Source organism: Sorex araneus, chromosome 7 (genome assembly GCF_027595985.1).
Source record: "Sorex araneus isolate mSorAra2 chromosome 7, mSorAra2.pri, whole genome shotgun sequence".
Taxonomy (NCBI): Eukaryota; Metazoa; Chordata; class Mammalia; order Eulipotyphla; family Soricidae; genus Sorex; species Sorex araneus.
Window position 1 is genome coordinate 65,084,051 of NC_073308.1, and position 24,316 is coordinate 65,108,366.

The 24,316-nt window shown below is 49.5% G+C and overlaps 1 protein-coding gene across 6 annotated transcripts in view; it reads left to right on the forward strand.

The window, feature by feature from the left end:
- Positions 1 to 24,316, forward strand: part of ZNF827 (zinc finger protein 827) — a 177,988-nt gene that overhangs the window by 67,931 nt on the left and 85,741 nt on the right. For all 6 annotated transcript variants that reach the window (XM_055144333.1, XM_055144337.1, XM_055144335.1 and 3 more), the window contains exon 5: positions 5,880 to 6,113. In XM_055144333.1, coding sequence (XP_055000308.1) covers positions 5,880 to 6,113 — 234 coding nt within the window. The remainder of the gene's footprint in view (positions 1 to 5,879; positions 6,114 to 24,316) is intronic.

Below are 24,316 nucleotides of genomic sequence, written 5' to 3' on the forward strand. Positions count from 1 at the left end.
AGGATGGGATCAGTGAATCCCAGCAAACCCTCAGCCCGTTCCCCGCTCCTGTGAAACGCTTAGGAAGTCACTGTCTGCGGTTGCGTGCAGAGCTACAGGCTGACGTGTCTGAGCCGCAAGCAGAAGCCTCACCAGAGCAGGTACCCTGCAGCCTGCCACCCGGGCGGTGCCCGGGGATAGCTGGCAGCGTCTGGAAATGATTTTAAGGGTGAAGAAGGCGCTTGCCTTGCTTGTGGCTGGCCAGGGTTTTGATCCCTGGCACCGCATGTGCTCCCCTGAGCACCTCCAGGAGTGATCCCTGAGCACAGAGCCAGGAGTAAGCTCTGAGCACAGCTGGGTGTGACCCCAAAACAAAAGCAAAAATTTATTATTGTTTTGGAACCAGAGAGATAGTACAGACGGTATGCACGCACACGCATACACGCACATATGCATACCCACACTCATGTCTCGGAGGGCAAGTCTGTGACTATAAAATGGGAATAAGAGAATTGGAAATGTGGGGTTATTTTATCCCAGTCTTTTCCCAAGCTTTCCCCATATCCCCCCTTGTCTTTTTCTGAAATTTTTTTTGTGGCCAGCAGCGCTCAGGGGTTTCTCCTGGCTTGACACTCAGGAATTGCTCCTGGCAGGGCTTGGAGTGGGGTGCTGGGGATTGGACCTGGGTTGACTTTGTGCAAGGCAAACAAACACCCTGCCCGTGGCATAGTCTCCCCGGCCCATTAGCCTTTGTCTTGAATCTTCTTTCTTTTATATTGACAGGGAGAGTAGAGGGCCACACCTTACAGTGCTCGGGGCTTACTCCTGGCTTTGTGCTCAGGAAGCACTCCTGGCAGGGCATGGGGTCCCCTGTGTGGTGCCGGGACCCCTGCAAGGCAAACATCTTAGCCCCTGGGCACTTTCTCCAGCCCCCAACTTGTATCCTCCCTGAATCCTGCAATAAGAAAGCCTGTTGGTTTCTTTGAAACGGTAGCCTGACTGCTGAGCACAAGAAATTAGATGTGTCTGAAATTCATATATCAGCTCTAAAATGTCTGGAACACACCGCGTGGTAAGGGGCCCCTTGGGTTTCCTCCCTGCACTGAAAGTGAAGTCGCTGCCAGCTTCAGGATCCAGAGCAGGCGTCAAGGTCTGCCAGACGCAGAGAGTGGCCGGCTCGTGCCCGAAACTTTCTGTGGGTGTCGAGTCCAGTGACCTCGCAGGAGTGAGAGATGCCTGTTTCTGCCCAGCGGTTTTGCCAAAGCAGAAAGGAAACATTATTCGTTCCCTCTTTCTTTGTAGAAAGAAAAAGAAAAAAAAACTTTTTTAAGTAAAAGGATTATAAGAGGATGGCACCCACTCAGTCTACTTAATTTTAAAATACAAGACTTAAGTACTTGCCTTTGTACAAATATTTCTGGGATCTGGAGGGGCACAGGGTGTCCTTTGGGTTTCTGTTTCTACCATTTAAAACCTGGGCAAACAAGCGTTTGCCCTCATGTTTTGGGATATGTCACTCACAGTATTTACGTTTTCCCAGTGTGTAAGTTTTATGTCCTTCTTGACATTGTCAGAATGAAACGCAGGTATGAAGTACCTGGCAGATGTGTAATCCGGGAGGACGGAGCTGGCCTGTACGGTTTTGGTTTTCTTTTTAACTGTCGTGTGAAGTTCTGCTCTAATTAGCTTGGACTAACTATGGACTAACTTGGACTAACTAAAAGAGATCAATAACTTAACTATTTTTTGCTAGGTCATATGTAACATGTATTCTGACAAATGCTCCTAGAAGGTTCTTGGGTTTTGTTGGGGTTTTTTGGGGTGTGTGTGTGTGTGTGTGTGTGTGTGTGTGTGTGTGTGTGTGTGTGTGTGTGTGTGTGTGTGTTGCCACTATGGTGCTCAGGGGTTGTTCCTGGTTCTGTGCTCAGGAGAGACTCCTGGTCACTAGCAGGGGGACCATATGTGGCTCCGTACTGGGTTGCTGGCAGGATGCAGGCCTGTGCCTTCCCCCCAGTGCTATCTCTCCCATGTGCTCCCGCAAGCTCCTGTTATCCTTTGTGAGGTCTGACTAATCCCAGGCCTTGGGATTTGCTTCTAGGCTCTCCTGCAGTTGCTTGTCTCTTTCTTAGCCTGGTCTTGGTTTTATTTTGGGGGGGTATTTTTTGTGGGTTTCTTTTTTTTTACACTTTATAAATAATAGAGCACTGGTACCTATTACAAACCCTATAGCCACGTACCTTATATTACACCTTCGAAAGAGTCAGTGTCTCCAACTTTGTGGAAAACACACCATTTAATTATTCTGCTGTGACTAACAAGGGTTTCAGGAAGTAGCTGGCAAAAAGGCCCGGGAAGAGGAGAAGTGTTCGACATAAACAATGGGGAGCTGGGGGGATGGCTCAGAGGACTGGAGCACTGCATCCCCTCCAGCACAGCTGGGGAGCCCACCCCCCCAAAGCTGGACAAAAATAAACAAAACCCTCGAGGCAGCTACTTTGCTGCTAGAGGCCAGAAATCCGTAACTAAGGATTGCTCTAGAGACGGCTGTCTGTCGTTCCCACCAGTTCTGATTCATTGTCTCCAGAGGTGAGACTTTAAACACTTCCCTGGAGATTTTTCTGGACGCTTTGATCATACCAGAGCCCTGGTGAGGAGTCAGAGACCCTTCACGTTCACACTGTGGCAGGGGTAGCAAAGCTTTCTGCTTTCTCTCTCCCTTCTCACCCCCAGTCCGATGACCAGACCCAGGGAATGCACTTGATTGCCTTTCATGGAATATTTCAGGATTCCTACACTTTGTTTAGCTCAGGGCTTCGTGAACCAGCATCCGATGTCACTGATTTGTAGCCCAACATACTATTTTCATTCAACGGATATAAATTTAGCAGGGGGCAGGCACTGTTGCAGACTGGAGATACAGCCATGTGAGAACAAAGATCATTGCCTCCCTGAGGTCTGCCCTTGAGTCGCAAGGACAGACCATAAATGGTCCACATAAGAAACAACACACGTGTACGGTATATGATTGGTCGGTTTAGGCTGTCGTAACAAGAGGCCAACACTGGGACTTGACTTCTCATGGTTCTGGGGCCCAGAGTGCAAGATCAGGGTGTCAGAGAGCTTGGTTTTGCCTGAGGCTACTGTCCTCGGCTTGTCGGTGACCGCTGACCCCTGTCTACAGGTCATCTCTCTAGACCTGTGACTGTCCCTGACGCCTCCGCTGATTTTGGATGAGGGCCCCACCCTCCCAGCTTCATTGAGCCTAATCACTCCCCGGTCCCAAACATTATCCTTTATTTATTTTAATTTTTTTAATTGAATCATAGTGAAATACAGAATTGCAAAGTTGTTCTTGATTGGGTTTCAGTCATATAATGTTCCAATACCTGTCCCTAAAATATATATATATATATATATATATATACTTTTCTTTTTCAATTAAAAAAATCACCATTGTCCCCAGTTTCCTCTCCCCTGCCTGTTCCCAGTCAATGGCAGACAATTCCCCGCCTCTCTCCCCACCTCTCTCTCCCTCCCCCCCCATGGGCATTATGATTTGCCATACAGATATCGAAAGGTTATCAGGTATCTCTTTACCTGCTTTCAACACTCAGTTCCTATCCAAAATGATCATTTCCAAGTATTAGTGTCATATAGGTCCTTTCCCTATCCTGCCCTTCACCCCATACACACTCTTGTGGCAAACTTCCAACCACTGGCCAGTTCTCTTGGCCCCTGACATACATTATCTTAGTGGGGGCTGGGGCTCTTCATCATCATAATTTGGGACGGGCACCATTCAAATGGTTCTCCTCTGTACTGGACAGAAAGGAAGACTTTGGTGAGAGATGAAGGTCCACGTTGGGGTGGGCATTGCAATTTTGAACCACGTGGTCGGCGTAGAGTTAGTGGAGGAGGTGGGATCTTAGCAGAGATTTACGGCCCAGTCATGTCCTACTGTTGTTTGAACACAGAGGTGGAGCAATGACGTGGTGGAGGTAGGCACAAGATTCTAGTCTCGACTTTGGTCTTTCTGTGTCTTTCTGGTCGTAGAATTTCAAAATATGACATCAGTCTTCTGGGTTCCAGTGTCCAGGTGTGCCGTGTAGCCTTGTGAAATGTACCAGAGGTTCTCAGAAGACCCGTGGGCCCCACTGGTGATACTTGGCCAATGGGCAGTGGCTCAAGACAGGGACCTGAGCTTGCAGCGTCTTGGGGACCCTAGAGTGTGGGGGTCCCAGGCCACCTGGCAGTGCTCAGTGCCAGTGCCACTCTTGGGGGCTGCTAGAGCAACATCTGGTGCTGCCTGGGGGGGACTGAATCGTGCCCGGAATCAAACCCAGGTCAGGCACATGCTCCTTAACTACTGTACTGTCTCCCAGCACCCTCCTCCCCCCACCTTTTTTTTTTTTGTTTGTTTTCAGTGAGGGTCGCATGACCCATGCGGTTGGTGGTGTTTAGCACATCTGTATGGATCCAGCCCTGTAGTACTTGCAAACCATTGAGACCATACCCAGCTGTGCTGGAGGGGTGCCGGGTCATGGCATAAGGAGCCAGGGATCAAACTCGGGGGTTTTCACATGCTAAACTTGTGTCCTTGCACAGTGTCCCTCTCCCCCTGGGGGAATGTACATTCGTAAAGGGCTCGAGATGGAATGAAGGGACTTTATGCCTATGTATTGGCTGGGGCACGATGGTGGCGAGGGGTAATAGGTATTTGCTCTGGGGATTTGCTTTCCTCGTTTTCATTAGATAAGCAGGAATGGGCTGAAGACTCATTCCATAAAGCATTACTCAGAACACTCTGAGGTTGAAATCGTCTTTCTCAAAAGACAGACACCCAGTATAACCAACCTACAGTGTCAACCCGAGGGCCCTTCCAAGAGAACCAGCTTGTGAAAGTTGTGAAAATAACCAAGAGAGAAGAGGCTGTTTTTCTGCCTTTTTGGTCTCTCCCGGGCTCTGTGTTCCCCTTTGCAGCGGGCTAAGAGTTGGAACTTGGCACGGTAACCCCAAGCCACAGAATCCATCCCGTAATAGGCCCTACCCTAACCACACACCAGGCCAACCAACCAGCCTAAAAATGGAAAAAGGGCAGGCGTGGAAACACTGGCGAGATGGGAATGAAATCTGGAGTTTCGATCACAGTCCTGGGACTCTCTTCTCCCTGACCGACCAGCCTGTTGTGGTTCTGTGCGATGCTAACCTTCGGGAATGTGGGTGAGGGCAATGTGGGACTTCTTTGAACCATCTCTGCCACTTCTCCCTTAAGTCTCAAATTAGTCCCAAATTGGAAGTTTTCTTTGAAAAGGGCCCTTCGTGGCCTCAGAGATGACGTGGGCCCCAGACATGATTCAGAAATGTTATACCAGATGCACGCCCGACTGTCTGAGGCCCAAGCGCCGGCCCACATACAGAGGGAGTAGAGGTTGCTCTCTGCTCACAGCGTGGCTTTGGATGCTCCTTTGTCACCGTACCACAGCGCTGCAGGGTTTTGATTTCAGGGGTACCTCTCACTGCCGTTTGCATTCCCTAGTTGATGGGAGAATGACCACCTGGAAGCATTCTTTCATCATCAGTTTAGGGAGGGAGAGAAGAGGTTGAGGAGACATATAGAGGAAAGGCTTTCAGAAGCCAAAGATACCAAGGCCCAGGCAGTTTGGAGAGGGAGCCCGTCTTCCAATCGCAGGCATCTGACCTTCCGAGGGCTACACTCTCAGTGCCTCATCGTCATTCTGTGCTGGGTGTCCGTCTGTTTTGATCAGATGTGGGTCTTCCTGCTCTTAGAGAGATTGTGCATTCCATACTTCATGAAGTCCGGGGGCCGGGCTGGGGCTGCTAAGACAGACCGTGGCCCCTCGATATGTATGTGTCTATGATCCCTTTCTTTTTCTTGACAGCTGCAAATCAGAAGGAGCCCATGAACCTTCATTTCAAAGTGAAAGAGGAGCCCAAGGACGAGGAGGCACTGGGTGCCACCGTGTCCCGGTCCAGCTACGTGTTCAGTCCAGAAGCAGATGTGCCGGCCCCAGGCATCGCTGAGGACACGCTGAAGGCCCAGGAGGGGAAGGGGAATGTCCTAAGGCGGGATATGTCCGTCAAAGCAGCATCAGAACTTCTCATGAAGTTATCAGGTGCGTGGTTTATTCCAAAACACTCACTGTCTCAGCAGGTCCACCCCCTGGGGCACTTCCAGCCTGGGTTGCTAGGACCTTCATGCTTACATAACTACAGGAAGTCAAGCGCGTTGGGATTAGGGACTGGATTGATAGCACAGCGGGTAGGGTATTTGCCTTGCACGCTGTCGACCCGGGTTCGATTCCCGGCATCCCATATGGTCTCCCTGAACACCGCCAGGAGTAATTCCTGAGTGCAGAGCCAGGAATAACCCCTGTGCATCTCCAGGTGGGACCCAAAAAGCAAATTAAAAAGAGCGTTGGGATTATTGGGCTTGAATTCCTGATTTGCGGGTTGTGTCTGTGAACCTCAGCTGTCTGATTAAATAGGGCTCTCTCTTCCTGCGTGGGGCTGAAAACAGCTCTGATTTCTAAGATGGCACAGGTTGTTGTTTAAACAGAATTTAATAATATCAGACGTGCTAATATATTAGACCTAATAATAATGCTAGATTGGACCTAATAATACATATTATGTATATATTAGACCTAATATCTATTAAGCCTAATAATAATATTAGTGCTGCTGCTAATTTGTCCAAATATCTGTTCTTTTCAAAGAGAGGACCTTGCATTTTTGTGTGTATGTTTATGTTATATTCTTTAAGAGCCATTCAAAATATTTTCCTTAACTTAATAAGTAGTTACGGTGGCACCTTGAAGAAGTAATTACAATTGAGTAGCAGTGAGCTTTTTATGAATAGAAAATTTCATTCTGGGATGTCACATTAATTAATCAATTTGAGTTCTAAACATGAATGAATAATTTTTTTATTAGTCTCCACATGTTAGCATAGCCTGCCAAATGTAGGGGAAAATAGGTTGCAATTGGAAATAGGTGTATTTTGGATTATTTCCCACTGATTCCTATCTACCCCCAACCCCTTTAGATGGTGTAGAATTGAAGTGATTTAAAAGTAGGATCCAGAATGTGGACAGGAAAGCTCCATCAATAATAATATTTACCAATTCCATTCTCGCTTAGAAAAAAATTTATAGAATCTGTATTCAAAATGCTAATATGAACCAAAAGCTATTTTCCGTTTGTAACTTGTGCCTGGAAAATGAAGGCAAGAAATGCATTAGGGAGACTCCTTCCCTGTAATTTAATTAGCGAGTCTGACTGCGTTTCTGGTTGACCAGTAGGTTGGAAAGTAAGAAATGAATAGTGATTTACTTAGGATCATTATATCAGAGCAGCTGAAATTCCTGTATTTGCCAGTTGGTGGGGTTAAGAATTCTTTCCCTTAATAATAATGCACAACACACGGGGACTTCAGGGGAACATGATTTGTTACAGATAACGCATAATACACGATTCCATCCTTGTCACAGGCCCGTTTCTCTACACATTGTAGTGATAGTGCGACTTCTGCTTTACAATGGAAGATCTAGCAGGAACGTGCTGAGTCTCACGTGCGGGAGGAAAAGGCAGCTGGGATAGAGAAGGGACCACGAAGTGGATGATGCGTGGAGGGCTTGCTTGGGAAGGGAGATGCGTGCTGAAAGCAGACTAGAGACCAAACATGATGGCCTCTTACTACCTGTATCTCGAACCATAACACCCAAAAGGAGAGAGAGAGTGAAAGGGAATGTGTCTGCTGCAGAGGCGGGAGGAGACTGGGAACATTGGTGGTGGGGAATAGGCACTGGTGGAGGGATGGGGACTCGGTCATTGTATGACAGAAATGTAATCATGAAAGTGTATAAGTCTGTAACTATCTCACAGTGATTCACTAAGATATATTAATATTCATTAACATTTTAATTATATGAAAGAATGTGCTGAGTGCAGAAAGCTGAGCACTTTAAAAACTGTTGTTTCAACCAGGACTTGTTTGTTTGTTTGTTTGTTTGTTTGGCGGCAAGCCAGGATTTTGAGGTCTATTTGAAGCTTCTCTCTCATGTTAAATTCCTCACTGAGAGTCGTCTGCTGTTGCTTTCCTACTCAGTCCCAACACACCTTTGTTGGTCTCCCCGTGCCGAGCCTTTCTGTGCCAATCCTAATTCTGACAGTGCCTCTGTCCTCTGCTGGCTGGATAGAGTCATTCTTCCGTGGAGTTTGCCGGGCAACGGGTGTGGTGGGGAGAGGAAGCTGAGCAGGTGTCTGAGCGGGTCCTATGCTGAAGTGGGACTTTCGGGAAGTTGCTCCTTAAAGAAAGCATTGTAGGGGCCGGAGCTATAGCACAGTGGAGAGGGTGTTTACCTTGCACGCAGCCTACCTGGGTTAGACCCCCAGCATCCCATATGGTCCCCCGAGCACATCCAGGAGTCATTCGTGAGTGCAGAGCCAGAAGCAACCCCTGAGCTTCACGGATGTGACCCGAAAAAGCCAAAAAACAAAAGAAGAGAAAGCATTGTATCTAAACCCTTTGGATGATGCAGTGAGACTCCAATATAGGAAATCATTTTCTAGACAGAAATAAGAGTGTCCAGTAGGACATAGCCATTCAGCCTCGCACATGTGTTTGTGTTTTTAGATAACAGGAGCTCTTCTCAATGTTGATGTTGGGTTCAGTGAGCCCACATATTGTGGCATTCAGCAGTGATCGAATGTATTTCCAGAGGTGCCCGGTTTTGTGGGCAGAAATGAAAACTGATTCCAAGACGAAGATGACTATTGCTCTTGCCCTGAAAAGCTTCTCCAGCATTCTGGGTGTGTGAGACTTAGAGCAGGAAACAGCCTGGCAAACCCTACCCCGGAGATGAGTCTGGTTCTGTCGGAAGCAGTGCAGAGTGTCGAGGCTATTCACAAAGTGATGGAGGCTTGGAGCTGGGGCTTCTCTGCTCCCCCTGACTTCAGACAGGCTTGGACAGGCTTGGAAGCTTCTTCTCCCTGAAAAGACGTGGGACTGCAAAACAAATTTCTTCTCATTTGTCAGCTGCAAAGCAAACCCGTTCTTTATCAGGTTTCACATGGATATCAAAGCCGCTAATTGCTGGTCTACGGTCTCGGAAGAAGGCAGGTGTCGGGGGAACCTCTATCCTCCAGGCGTAATCTTAGCAATCTCAGTGCTCCGGCCACGAAAGACATCCAAGTCAAGACCTGTCCATGTCTTCTGAGCCTCGTTTTCCATGACGTTCCCTGTCCCTCTCAGGACACCAGCAGAACTCATTCCCCCTCAACATGGGATTGTCAGGGCTGCTCCCAGGCCACCTCCCTGGTCCCCCCTGACTCACTGTGGTCACTTGCAGTCTTCTGTCCTGCCAGTCAGGGGAAGGGGAGAGAGTGTCCTGTGCATTATCAGGCATTTCCCCCCGGCTCGGAGAAGGAATGAAAGGATGTTTCTACTCTGTTAGGTTTTTCCTAGAGGTAGAAGTCGTGGTCTGAAGGGTAGGGCCTTTCAGTCTTCCCGTTGAATGAGTAAAAGGAAACAACTCCGTGATTTGGGTTGCTTCCTTTACACTTTTAAATGAATTGATGAGAACTCCTTCCGGATGGACACTGGGCACTTACTTGGCTCAGCCAACATCACGTGACATGTCCCTCTGAGGAAAGCCCTCGGCAGGTATATTGTTTTCCATGGTCTTATTTATGTTTTATGGGGGAAATCAGACAAGTTAGAGATGAGGCTATGGTTTTATTAACTGTGTGTTTTCCAGGACTGGAGCAATAGCACAGCAGGTAGGGTGTTTGCCTTGCACGCGGCCAACCCAGGTTTGATTCCTCCGTCCCTCTCAGAGAGGCCGGCAAGCTATCAAGAGTATACCACCTGCACGGCAGAGCCTGGCAAGCTACCCGTGGTGTATTCGATACTCCAGAAACAGTAACAACAAGTCTCACAATGGAGACGTTACTGGTGCCCGCTCGAGCAAATCAATGAACAACGGGACGACAGTGCTACAGTGAGGTGCAGTGTATTTCCCAGACTTTTCTTCCTTTCTGCACCTGAGGTTCTATTTCTAGTTGTGAGTTAGAAAGTCAAGTGCCTGTCAACTGGGCCCAGCCAAGTGGTGACAGTGAGGAAAGCAGCCCGTTGGGGGGAACCCCGGGATGCCTGTGACCACCTGTTGTTGTGCGAGACAAGGCCGCCAAGATAATCAGTCTCTCCGCTCTGGGTAGCGTTGCCAAAGGTGATTCCCAGAAGTCGGAGTTGCTGGAGGCCACGGTCCTGACGTTCCGCCCAGAGGCGCTCCGACACCTCACAGGGGACTCAGATCTGCTCTGAACACTCGGATTTTGCTGTGTCTAGACACCTTGGAAACTTCTGAAACAGACGAGCTATGGCAGGTGTGATAGGGTGCTGAAGGAGACAGGACCTGCTCTCTGCTCTGTCTCTGCTAGACTAACTGGACTCAGGAGACAAAGAACGGCCTCCCCTCTCCCTGACACCTCACAGGAGCAGGTGGGATGCAGCTCTCAGAGGTGCCGAGGGCGTGGCTGTGCCCAGAAGCAGCAGGTGAGAAGGTTATTTTAAAATAAAAATCCCAGGTGCCGGAGAGAGAGCACAGAGGGCAGGGCATTTGCCTTGCACACGGCCGACCCGGGTTTGATCCCCAGCATTCCAAATGGTCTTCCTGGCACCACCCGCAGTAATTTCTGAGTGCAGAAGCAGTAGTAAGCCCTGAACATCACTGGGTGTGACCCAAAAAGCAAAACAACAACAACAACAAACTCAAATCCTACCAAAGAGTTGGGAAGGCTGGTGGGATTCAGAAACATGAATGAAAAATGCAACACTAGAATTTATTTAACATAAAAGACTTCATATTAGACCTTGATTTTATTTATTTATTTATTTATTTATTTATTTATTTATTTATTTATTTATTTATTTTTCCTTTTTGGGTCACACCTGGCGATGCACAGGGGTTACTCCTGGCTCTGCACTCAGGAATTATTTCTGGCGATGCTCAGGGGACCATATGGGATGCTGGGAATCAAACCTGGCCACATGCAAGACAAACACCCTACCCGCTGTGCTATAGCTCCAGCCCCCAGACCTTGATTTATTTTTTATGGTTTTTTTCCCCTCAGATTTCAAATTTCTACTTTGAATTGACACTGACGTAATAGTCTGCTAGTTTAACCTAACTTGCTAATAATCTTATTAGCACAGTTCAGTATTTGTACTGTGAAATGATCACCACCATAAGTTCCATCTGTTACCACAAACTCTTAGTAGTTCATTGTTTTCCTACGTTGAGAAGTTTAAGGGCCGCGTCTTAGAAATTTTCAAATGTTCCAAAGAGCATCATTAACTGTAGCCACTGTGCTCTGCGGACATGCTCAGCACTTTTGATTTTATAATAAGAATATAATACCTCTTACCACTTGCTCTACCTTCGTCTTGCCCTCCCCTCTCCCAGGCCTCCAGGAATATTCTGTTCTCGATCTCTATTAGCTTCTTGTTATTGTTTTGTTGTTGTTGTCTTAGATTCGATAGACAGGTGAGCTTATAGTATGTTTATTTCTCTACCTATTTCACTTGGACTACCTCCCAAGCCCATCCATGTTGTGCAACATGGTCAGACTTGCTTTCAGACTTGCTTCTCTTGGTTGAATGGTTGAATAAAGTTCTGTTGTGTATGATCTGATGAGTCAATCAAGCCTGTTTCTGTTTGTGACAGACCACGCACACAGCAGTGAGTGGTCCCAGTCCTCTGTGCCCTGTGACCAGGCATGTGTACCAAGTTCTACCTTCCGGGTTTGTGTGATTACACTCTGTTGGGTTCACTCGCCAGTGCGATCACTTCACAACACCCTTCTCAGAGTGGATCCATGGTGCCCAGCAGTGAAGACCTTGCAGACCTTTGTTTCAAACAAACTGGTGCTTTCCTCGTTTCTGTACTCAGAGAAGGAAGCCAGATGGACGTGTATTCAGCTCTGCTAGCTACTCACCTCTCCCTGGCTGGGGCTTGGAGAGAAATAGGACTCATCGCTGGCTCTTGGAGAGGAAGTGAGGCAGGCTGTGGCTTCCACAGAGATGAGGGCTCTGGGATTCACCTCATCAGAGAGGGCTTCCGCTTGAGGATGCTCAGAAGCAGGTGAACTGGGGTAGGATGAAGTTTTAAGGGGAAGTTCACCTCTGGGGTGAACTGATGCAGAGAGCCCCTGTAGATGGAAATTTTATTTAAGCAGTTTTAATCAGAGTCCCTTGGGTAGTGAATCAGGTTTATTCAACCGTCATAGGCAAGAAAAAGGGAACAGAATACAAAATTGGGGTGGATTTATGGAACCCATCATCAAGGTTCCTCTACAGAAGCGCAGTAGTAGAGGACCCAAGGGAGAGCAAGAATTTCCCTCTCTCCACTTCTCCTCTCCGTTAGCATCAAATGGACCATTTTTGTTACCCAGCCTCTCTGGTGGATAATGATGAATGAACAGAAAAATGTCTCAGTCACAAGTTCCCACTCCGGCTCTGAACTCGGACCCTCCGGTGGATCCTTCCATGTGGGGGCTGATGGGCACACGGGGAGGGAAAAGTAATTTTCAGAAATGTGTCTGGGGAGGGGGCAGGAGTGGGCGTGGGGCACGGAAGACAAGCAGAAGCAGACGGGGCGTTGCTGCAGTTGAGGTGCTGCCCGGGCTGTGTGCTCACCTTTGCGGGGTGATTTCCTCTCTGGCGGAGTCTCGGAACACCTGCCTGGCCAGGGTTTTGCCTCCCCAGCCCTGGGCTGAGTGTGTCGAGTCAGAGCTTCTCCACCTGGCGTCCCTGGAGGACAGAAAGGCAAGTGTTAAGTCTTCAACTAAGTCTTGGCCTGCTTGGTCTTGAGCCCTCTGCTGGGCCTTGTTGAGCATCAGATTGGAGCTCAGCTGCCCGGGTCTCTGCGAACCTTGGGAGGGATCTTGATGGAGAAGTTTTGAGAAACACTGTTGAAGAAATGGGTGAATTGGAGAAATCAGTTAGATCCATTTGGAGTGCTCTACATTGAGGCTCTCAGGAAGCAGTGTTCTGTGAAGTGCATATTTAACTTTTTAAGAAGAACCATCACTCTCCAGTGGAGACTCTTGATTTTATTATGAAATAATGGTATCTGAGAACCTTTATTTCAGAAGGGTACATATACCTGATACATCAAGGGGCCATTAGTGGTGAAGTACTATTTTGGCTGTGAAAAAAGTACTACTTATTTTTCATGTTTTGTTTTGTTTGGGCTTTATTTTCTGTCAACTTTTAATATATAACATGCCAATGCCGGCATTCTTTTATGATGAGAAATGTCCCCCAATATCTTCAAATGCGCACCCCCTCTACCTCCCTCAGCGCCATACCAAAGAACATGTGAGAAGCATGGAATAGATTTTAAAGAATTCCTCATGAAGAACTTTGGATTTTAGTGGAGTAATTTCTCCAGCCAAAACTATTCACTGTGTTATTAATATGTCACCATTGGAAAATTGTTGTTCCTCAAACCTTAGATGCCATGTGACTAATAAGATCATCTGTGTGATTAGGAGGTACGTGGTTTCGTTTTATATTAATGTCATTTTGCATTTGTTGGCTTCAAACGTACAAGTTCTCTAAGGGAGAAAGAGAAGACGAGAGGCCAGCTCCTTAGTTCTTTGTGAGTCTACTGGCTTAGGCAGGCTGAAAGGAAAGCTCAGAGCCCCAGTCAACAGCGGGGGGCCTGGTCGCAAAGCTATGTGAAAGAGAGTCATTTGCGAAGTATCAGCAGGAAAAGGATCTCACTCATATATTTAACTAACACTGGCTTCTTTTCTTTTCTTTTTTTTTTTTCCTTTTTGGATCACACCCGGCAATGCACAGGGGCTACTCCTGGCTCTGCACTCAGGAATTACTCCTGGCAGTGCTCAAGGGACCATATGGGATGCTGGGAATCAAACCCAGGTCGGCCGCATGCAAGGCAAACGCCCTCCCTGCTGTGCTATCACTCCAGCCCCAATACTGGCTATTTATCTCATATTTATCATCCAATACCTGGTCGTGAACAGTGAGGCAGAGTGAAATGTCTGCGTGGCGCCGTCTGATTGGTCTGCGCTTACACCATACTCCCCATCCCCACTCCAGTTGGTGTTGAGCACCTGGAGACATTCTTAAATGCATTTTAAAATACTAAAATTTTTCTAAGAATTTGTATCTTACAGATTTTTGTGTTATAGAGGGAATTCCAGACCAGATATTAGTGATTAGGCCTACAGCCCCTTTTTCAGAAAATAATACAGTCATCACTCCGTGGTGCCCCCCCCCACACTCCCACCTCCCACGCCACCCCCACTGTACCAATGCTCCTAACCTGGGTGGGCCAAGTACCCGCTTTGGGCAACAGGGTACGAGGCTGATCTTGTTCTCTAAAGCACCATTCCATTCTTTTAAGTAATGTTTTCTGTTTAGTCACCATAGATTACAAAATTATCCATGCCTGGGTTTCAGTCGTGCAGTGTTCCGACACCAACCCCTTCACAAGTGTCCACCTGCCTCCACCAACGCTACCCCTTCCCCCGCCGTTTCCCTCCCACCCACCAGCCTGCCTCTGTGGCAGACACTTTTATATAACGCTGGCACCGTAGTTCACAGTACGGTTACTGAGGGGGGTCCCTGAAGAACACCGTACCCCCACTCAGCACCCCCTCCCCCTGGCTAACCATTCAGTCCCATCCCCACCCCGCGTGCTGCCTTCTGAAGACCAAATGTGATGCTCTTTCTTCCTATTGCCTTCGTCATCCAACTCTTCAAAAGCGTCTTTATTTAAGGTAGAATTCACATACTGTAAGGTTTATCCATTTGATTTGCAACTCAAAATCAGAGTGCCCAAATAAAATTAGACAGGAGAATAAAATAAAAATCTGGTGGAATTTCAAACAAAGCAAATAATAAAACATATTTGCAGCATTGTGTGGCCGTTGTTGCATCTAAAAATTAAAGAACATTTAAATTTCCCTCCAAAGAGACTTGATGACTATTCCTGTTCACCCCTCAGTCCTCACCTGTTACCTGTTCCAATAGGTTTGCCTGTTCTGCCCGCTCTTGTGTCTATGTGATAATTTGGAACTGGCTTCTTTCATCTCGTGAAGTGCTGTGAAGGACCATCTGTGTTGTTCTGTGTACCAGTGCAGTCTTCCTTTTTATGGCTGAGTACTATTCTAGCGGGGGTTATTCGAATGATGTAATGCACATTTTTATACGTGGTATAAAGTGGATAATGCCACATTTCATTCATCCAGGGAGGAAATTTGAGTGTTGGCCAACTCTTGGCTGCTGAATTTCTTAGTGGACATATGTTTGGGCTCTCTTGAAAGTGTAGCTCGGAGTAGGATTGCCAGGTTGAGTGGCGACTGTTTCACGTTTTGAGGGACTGCCAAGTTGTTTTCCATAGCAATCGTGTTGCTTCACCTTCTCACTGGTGCAGCATGAGAGTTCCAATTTCTCCACTTCCTTGCCAGAACTGGGATTGTCTGTCTTTTTTAGTATAGCCATCAACCGGGGTGTGAGCTACCATTTCATTGTGGTGTTAATTTGCGTTTCCCTAATGACTGGTGATGTTGAGCCTATTTTTTGTGTGCTTATTGTATGTCTATTAAAATCCTTCCCCCACTTTTAAAAATTGAATTGTTTGTCCATTTAGCATGTATTATTATTATTATTATTATTATTATTATTATTATTATTATTATTATTGTGGCCACACCCAGCAGTACCCAGGGGACACAAGGGTGCTGTGCTATGTGTCCAGGAGGAACACAGTGTCTGTGAATTCTTCCTTGTCAGGGATGTGGTCTTTTGGGTCTTGAGTTGTAAAAACTCCTTAGACATTCTAGATGGAATTCTCTTACGAGATGCATGCTCTGCAGAGCCAGTGGGCGACCTGGGGAGGTGCGTTTGGGATGTGGTGTTCTCGTCCCGGCCACCAAGGTTCCTGGGTCTTTTCTGTTTTCTGGTCTAAATGAATACAGATGTCATCTTCCCCGCCGCCCTAGAGAGGCCCTCAGTCGAGACACTTCCAGGAAGGCGTCTCGGAGAAACAGCTTGATTTCCCACGGCCGCATGGCTGCGGACATCTGAGAAATGGGTCAAGCGTTGGCTTCCATGGTTTCGCTCAGGAAGAATCTCCCCGCCGGGTGGGAGCCATGTGCACTAGTCCCGCGTCGGCGTGTCTCACACCCCTCTCGGGTCGCTCCCTGCCCACCCCTTCGCCTTTCCGGCCACCAGTCACCACAGTTAGGGCCTTAGGATGGAGACCACGGCCATTGTTTCCCCCAGATTTCTTTTCTTTTTTTTCCTCTCTCTATTGAATCACCGTGAGATGCAGTTATAAGCTTTCATGTTTGAGTTTCAGTCATACAGTGATCGACCACCCATCCCTCCACCAGTGCACATTCTCCACCACCAGTGTCCCCAGTCTTACCCCCTCCCTTGCCAACCCTCCTCCTGCCTCCATGGCAGACTATTTCCCCCACACTCTCTCTACTTTGGGGCATTATGGTTTGCAGGATAGATGCTGAGAGGCCATCGCGTTTGGTCCTTTGTCTCTTTCAGCACGCATCTCCCATCCCGAGCGATCCCTCCAGCCATCGTTGACTTAGTGCTCCCTTCTCTATCCCAGCTGCCTTCTCCCCAGCTCAGGAGACAGGCTGCCAACTCTGGGGCAGTATTCCTGGCCCCTGTGTCTACTGTCAGATTTATTTTCTGTCATGGTCCCGTGGACCTTTCACCTTTTAACTTGTTCTTGAGGAGGAGGGGAACCTAGTCGTCTGGAAGGGAAGCCATCGGCTCTCTGAGGGGAGCCCGTCCCCAGGACTGCAGCCTGTGGGCCCCCCAGATGCACCCCCTGAGTGCAACCTGGTGGTGGTGCCCGAGCTGTCAGGTCCCCATGAAGGAAAGACTCGCACCGTCTGAGCCTCAAAAACGCTTCTTGTGCCCGCGGTAACGGGGGATGGAAGGTGTCTGCCGGGAGAATCCCTCCCCGTGACTGCTAGCCTTACCGGAAGCTGCAGCATCTGTCCTCTGCACCAGAGTGTGAGGTCTTCCTTCTGAGGGGGTCTCCCGACTGTTGGGCCGTGCTGGAGTGAGGCTGAGAGTTCACTTCCTGTTTTCTGTGGGGCTGCTCCCCTCGGGCACGCTTTCTGGTTTCTATGGCCTGTCGTATACTGTGCCCCTCATCTCCATCCGGGAGAAGTGGGGGAACACAGGGTCCCACACACATTTTTTCTTTGGCCCCACCTGGGGTGCTGAGGGGCGCTGTTGAAAGAAGCACCGATAGACTTGGACCTCAGTTCTCATCACTGCCACGTCGACCCCCGACAAAACCAGCCTTGCCTTTACCTTCCCGTACATCCCTGATGTCACAGCCAAAAATTTCTAACTGCTGCTTTGGGACGGATCCATTCTTGGGCACAGCGTGACCGAGTTTGCCTTAGCCTGTGCCGTGTGGCCAGGGGGACACTAATACCCCTGAAGCCAGGGGGAGAAAGGCTCTTAGTTCGGCCCTGTGAGTAATGAGGCCGGAGGGATCTCTGTGTTTGCGGACTGGCTGTGTCCAGAACCTTCCCGCCGTCGGTACTTAGAAATCACCAGTGCCTATCTAGCCAACATATTGGGTGATAGGTAGACAATACTTTTATTTTTGTGCACCGTTCAGAAGCTGTGATAATGAAGCAAACTGTGAATTCGGCGTGTAATTGAATCAAGACAGATGGTTGTCTCATTGCAATGACTTGCGCCAAAATTTTTGTACCCTGTTTGTCCCGTCCTCTCGAGTTTGAGCTATTTTCCCCTGCTGTGTTTTCTGCCAGGACGCCCTTCCTAGCTGCTGCTTTCTCGGCTCTCTGGGAGATGTGTGGAGTCAAAGTAAACGAATGTTCAGGGAGCAGAGCCTTCTTAGTTTCGGGGGTACCTCCGCCTGTTCCCCCAAGCCGGGTTCGCTTTTCCTCGCTCTCTACGTCTGCAGGAAAGCAGGAGAGGAGTTGTTGCTGCCTCTTGTTTGTGCTTTGAAGAGCTGGACAGAGAGACGGCTCGGCAGCCTGGAGCACGGGCTCTGCGGGCAGGAGGCCCGGGTTCAATCCCAGCACCACTCGGCTCCCTGAGCACAGTCAAAAGTGACTCCTGAGCACGGAGCAGGCAGTTGCCCTGAGTGCGGGATGTGGGCCCAGGCCGACAGAGCGTGTGGGAGGGCAGCACAGCCTGAACACAGTGCGGGGCCCACATGCTTCGCGCCTCCAAGGCCGTGGGGAAGTAGGAGCCCCGAGGGGTCCTCCCAGCCATCTCAGTGCCGGAGCACCCCTTCCGGAGCACAGACTAGGCAGGCGGTGGCTGTGGGCCAGAAGCACGGAGAGGTGGCGTGAGGGGTGCGGCCCTGGGCTTATGCGGGATACGGCCTGGCCCTCGGGCTCCTCCGCCTCTCGTCCTGACTTCCCACTCCGTTTTAGGACCCTTCTTTGGCTTTTCCCCTGTGGATTCTCTTTCTTTGACAAATACATATGGAGCTTGTACCCGGTTCCCAGCACCCCCCACTTGGAGTTTATGCAGACACAGAGATGGAAAAGAGGAAAAATTAGTGAGTCTTCTCCTACACATGGCTCCATCGCCCCGCCTTCTGTTCACTCCCTCACTCTTGTCTCCTGTTCCGTTCTCTCTCTCTCTCTCTATCCTCTCTCCTCTCTCTTTTCTTTTCTCTCTCCCTCTCTCCCTCTCTCTCTCCTCTCTCTCCCTTTATCTCTCCTCTCTCCCTCTCTCTCTTCTCTCTCTCCCTTTATCTCTCCTCTTTCCCTCTCTCTCCTCTCTCCCTTTATCTCTCCTCTCTCCCTCTCTCTCCTCTCTCCCTTTATCTCTCCTCTCCCCCTCTCTCTCTCCTCTCCCTCTCTCTCTCCTCTCTCTCCCTTTATCTATCCTCTCTCCCTCTCTCTCTCCTCTCTCCCTTTATCTCTCCTCTCCCCCTCTCTCTCTTCTCTCTCCCTCTCTCTCCTCTCTCCCTTTATCTCTCCTCTCCCCCTCTCTCTCTCCTCTCCCTCTCTCTCTCCTCTCTCTCCCTTTATCTATCCTCTCTCCCTCTCTCTCCTCTCTTCCTTTATCTCTCCTCTCTCCCTCTCTCTTCTCTCTCCCTCTCTCTCCTCTCTCCCTTTATCTCTCCTCTCTCCCTTTATCTCTCCTCTCTCCCTCTCTCCCCCTCTCTTCCTCTTCTCTTTCTCCCTCTCTCTCTCCTCTCTCTCCCTTTATCTCTCCTCTCTCCCTCTCTCCCTCTCTTTCTTCTCTCTCTCTCCTCTCTCTCCCTTTATCTCTCCTGTCTCTCTCCCTCTCTCTTTTCTCTCTCCCTCTCCCCAACCCTCCTGTTGTATGTTCTTTTCTTTTCTTTTCTTTTCTTTTCTTTTCTTTTCTTTTCTTTTCTTTTCTTTTCTTTTCTTCTGTTCTCTCTTTGCTCCTTCCCTTCTGCCCTCTCCTGTTCTGTGCTCAGCTCGCTCTCTCTCCCCCCTACTCCCGGCTCTTCCCTGCTAGACGCACCCATTCGTCCTTCTCACAGAGATATGTCCTTGTGACACGGTTCAGTAATATTTAGCACCGCCTAAGAAAAGCATTTTTAACTTGTCTGCACAGACTAGAGCCCTTTTACCATCTGTTGGTGGAACATACTGGAAAGTTTGGTGCAATTTCAGTTAATGAAATTCAACAGTTTGTGTTTCCTCTGTGGCCACTGATGACAGGTACGTCCCTCTGACCTCCCCTCTGTGTGGCCAACCCGTCACGCGACAGCCAGAGACCTTCATTTTGGTCATTCTTAAAAAATCTCAGATTTTTGACTTGCTCTTTCAGAGTTCTGGTTAAAATCTCCTCCTCCCTTCCACCCGTCAGCCGCCAAGTTAATGGAAGATCTAAAGACTTTTTAACCCCAACCAATAAGAGGTGGACAGGGCTTAGATTTATTAAACAGCAAAGGATAATAATGTCAAATAGCTTTAAGGTTAGATCAAATACATTCATTGACCTTCCCCCCCACCACCACCAAAGTGAGACCAGAAAAGTAGATTCTGGACTTTAGATGAAAACTAGGTTAATTTTTTTTTAATGAGATCATTTGGAACCACACCAAGTGGCAGACATACAACTTAAATGCGCCTCTTTAGCTAATTTCTAGTGAGATCATTAAGTGAGGAAAGCAAACAAGGTGCTTGGGAGAGGTTTGGCGTGAGCACTGGGACGCTCGGCGCTGAGCAGCCGATGACCGAGTGCTCCCCCCGCCCCCCCCCCCGCTGGTTGGAGAAACAGTTTTCACTCTTGATTGCCAGGGAGGGCGTGCGCGGGGTGGGTGTGAGGGCTGATGGGCAGGTCCACAGGGGATCACCCCCTGCCCTTGCCGGGCCGTCCCCAAGCATGCCCCCAGCCCCTCAGGCCTGGCTCTCTGTCCCGTCCATGGCAGTCGAGAGGATGCGAAGGCCAGTCCGTGGGAAAATCCACGGAAGAAAAGGCGTCAAGTTGGTTGTGACGGTGGAGAGAGAGGGACGTTCCTGAGGCCCTGGGAGACCGTGAGGTCACACTGGCTTTTTTATCGACCTTTATCATTCAAGTTCCGCTTTTAATGTTTTTTCAAAGCGTATTTGTTCCAAACATATTTGTTCTGATGTTCCAAACAAATAGAACGGAACACTCGCAACGCCTCACCGTGTCTTCGAGGGCTCCATTCTTTTTTTTTTTTAATTTATTTATTAGTGAGTCACCGTGAGGGTCCAGTTACAGATTTATACATTTTCATGCTCATGTTTCCCTCATACAAAGTTCGAGAACCCATCCCTTCACCAGCGCCCATTCTCCACCACAAATAAACCCAGCATCCCTCCCACCCACCCAATCCAATCTCCCCCCACCCCACCCTGCCACTGTGGCAGGGCATTCCTCGAGGGCTCCATTCTGAGTCAGCCTGCGGCCTCTCTCCGGCGAATGGCAGTGTGCGGGCAAGTGCTCCCGGCCATTGTTGGTGCGTCTTCCCAAGTGGCCGAGCTACCGAGGCTTAGGAAAACACCGGTTAATGGATTGTTTGGGTGACCTAATTCAAAAGGTTCATTCTGATCTAATGTCTTTGCAATTGTTTAGTAATAAAAAAAAAATGTGATGGGTGTGTATGCGGGTGTGAGTGTGTGTGTGCGTGAGTGTGTGTGTGCATGCATGTGTGTGTGCATGCATGTGTATGTGCATGCATGTGCGTGTGTGTGCATGTTTGTATGTGTACATGCATGCATGTGTGAATGTGCATGCGTGTGTGTGTGTGTGTGTATACACATACCTGTGTGTGCCTGCTTAAGGTCATTGTTGGGCTCTTTTGAAAACACAGTTACTTTATTTATTTGAGGAGGAAGAGTCATTTGACTGCCCCCGCCCCATAGCTCCCCTGTCCTCGGCCTGCTGTGTTTGTTACTGTCCAGCTCAGAGACCGCACATTTCATCTGTGCCAAAAGCGAAATCAGCCCACGAGCCTCCATCAGATCTTTGTGAGTCCTTGGATATAGGAGCAGAGCACAGCGCCTGCGCCCTTCTTGTCTTGGGGGAGCATCATTTCCGCTGTCTTCACGCGGCCGGCGTCTCTGGAGGGAAGAGCGGAACTGGCCAGTTGTGCCTCTCTGGGTCGCCGTGGCTCCGTGGAAAGCCTCTCCTTGGAGCTCAGCCTTAAGCTCGGGACCGGGGCGCTTCTCCCACACTTCCCCTTGTACACCGGCCACTGTGGGCCCGAGGCAGGGGCCATTGCAGAGAAAAGGGAGCTTGAGTGTACCACTCCCCTGCAGAAGCTCGGAAACCCCAGCCCTTCCGAGCAGATAAATCTTGGGGCTGCGTGCACATGTTTCAGTCTGTGTGGGGGTGCCATGGGGGGGCAGAGAGGCAGTAGGGGGTGGGGAGGCAGGGTAGCGGGCATCTCGGCCTCCGGGAATGGAGCTTCACCCCTGCACTGCCTGCCTGGCCCCTGCTGCTGCTCCGTGCGTGGGAGCAGCCTTCCACTTATTTTTTTTTTAATTGAGCCACCATGAGATTCACAGTTATAAAACTTTTCATGACTGGGTTTCAGACAATGTTCCAACACCCGTCCCTTCGCCAGTGTCCATCTCCCACGACCAATGTCCCCAGCGCCTCAATGGCACTCATTTTTCTTCTGTCTCTCTCTGTCTCTGCCTTTGCCTCCATCTCTGTCTCTGTCTGTCTCTCTCTGTCTCTGTGTGTGTCTCTGTGTCTCTTTGTTGCTCTCTCTCTCTCTCTCTCTCTCTCTCTCTCTCTCTCTCTCTCTCTCTCTCTCTCTCTCTCTCTCTCTCAGGTGCTACAGTTTGCTATACAAGTACTGTCAGGTTGTCATGTATATCTCTTTACTTACTTTCAGCACAGTTTTCATCCAGAACGATCATTTCCAACCATCATTGCCTTAGTGGCCCCTTCTCTATCTCAAGTGCTTCTCCCTTGGCTCTGAGACAGGCTTCCACCCATGGGCCAACCTCCTGGCCCTTGTTTCTAACGTCCTTGGATATTAGTCTCATGCTGTTTTCTTTTTATATGTCTGACTCGTTTCACTCTGCATGATACTCTCCATGTCCATCCATATATAAGCGGATTTCATGACTTCATTTTTTTTCCTGCTGGCTGCGTAGTATTCCATTCAGCCTTCGATTTCTGCCTCCGTGCTGGGTCACTGTCCAAGAGGGTCTGGGACTAGGCCCTTCCCCGTGCTCCCCTGGGCCGCCCAGCTGAACTCTTTCCCCCATGTCCATGATGGGGCCGGGCAGCATCGAGTGAGAGAACCAGGAGAAGGCAGCCGGGCTGGCCCGGCCCCGGGAGCTGCACTGTGATGAGGGAGCCCTGCTTTCCTCTGGGTCCCTCTCAGCCTGCCTTGCTGTGCCCGAAGTGTTGAGTCACACACCCCACACCTGCAGCCCAGTTTCATACCTGCACTCTGTGTGTGTGTGTGTGTGTGTGTGTGTGTGTGTGTGTGCCCAGCCAAGAATGTTGTATCTTTGAGCAGGGCACGTTGGAAATGAAAGATTTTTTTCCCCCATCTATCTGAGTGACAGGATGTCGCTCGAGAAAGTGGATTGTTTCCACCTGGCATCATTGGCTTTGCTCCTCAAGGCCTCCTGAGCTTCCTGCCCCTCGAGGGTGCCAGGTAGGGACCTCTGGGTGCACAGTCGGGGAGAGAATGGGACGCTCTGGCTGCTTGGCCCACTGCTGGGCCTCCCAGCACTGGAGACGCGGTTCATCTTCACAACCTCTGGCTGTGTGCTCTGCCCGGATGGGGGCAAACACACACGGATGTGCCCGGCCCTCAGCCAGGTCTTGGGAGTGAGAGAGAAAGCTCCAAGGGGACCCGATGATCCCAGTAACCCTTGCAGCAGCTGCCTGTGGGCAAGGTCACTAGAGCCCAGAGGTCAGATGGGCAGAGTGGAGAGAAAGTGTGTATCAGGGAAGAAGGCAGTGGGGCGAGGGGCGTCTAGACCAGGCTGCTGGGCAGGCACTTCAGTCATCGGGGCCATCTGTCCGTAGCTGTTCATGGAATCAACTACAGTTTGAATAGATAACGGTGTGCTCCACAGGGCCAGAGCGATAGCACAGCGGGGAGGGTGGTTGCCTTGCACACGGCCAACTCGGGTTCGATTCCCAGCATCCCATATGGTCCCCTGAGCACCGCCAGGAGTGATTCCTGAGTGCAGAGCTAGGAGTAACCCCTGAGCAATGCCGGGTGTGACCCAAAAAGCAAAAGCAAAAAAAAAAAAAAAAGGTGTGCTCCATCTCCAGCTAATGCGTCAGCCATCGAAGATGGGGGGAGAGTTGCTCCTTTGGGGACAGGTTGGCTGGAACTGGAGGTGCTTGTTCTAAGCGAAGCAAGTCCAGATGCAGACGGCGATTCGGGGACAGTGTCGCTCAGGTGGGACGGGCACTCTGGAGCAGGAAGTTCTCCCATCCCTTCTCCACTCCTGTCCATCGCTTCTCCTCTGGCCCTCGTCTTGGGTCCGAGGGGATAGCTGGTGTGTTTGGGCCAGAATAACAAGACAAAGGACAAGGAGCCGGCTCCCCACCTTCTTCCTGGATCCCCTAACGGGCAGCCCATTGGCTGGGTTAACATGGGGAACTGGACCTTCTGGAACAGTCTTTGCCAAAATTGAAAAAGGGATTGGTAGGAGGCTCAAGTACAGTTGTTGGGCTCATTTCATTTACCTGCTTCAAGCATGCAGATTTCCAGGGAAGCCTGAATCATTTGGGGGCGGGGGAGGAATGAGGGCGCTGAGCCGGGTGAGTTCG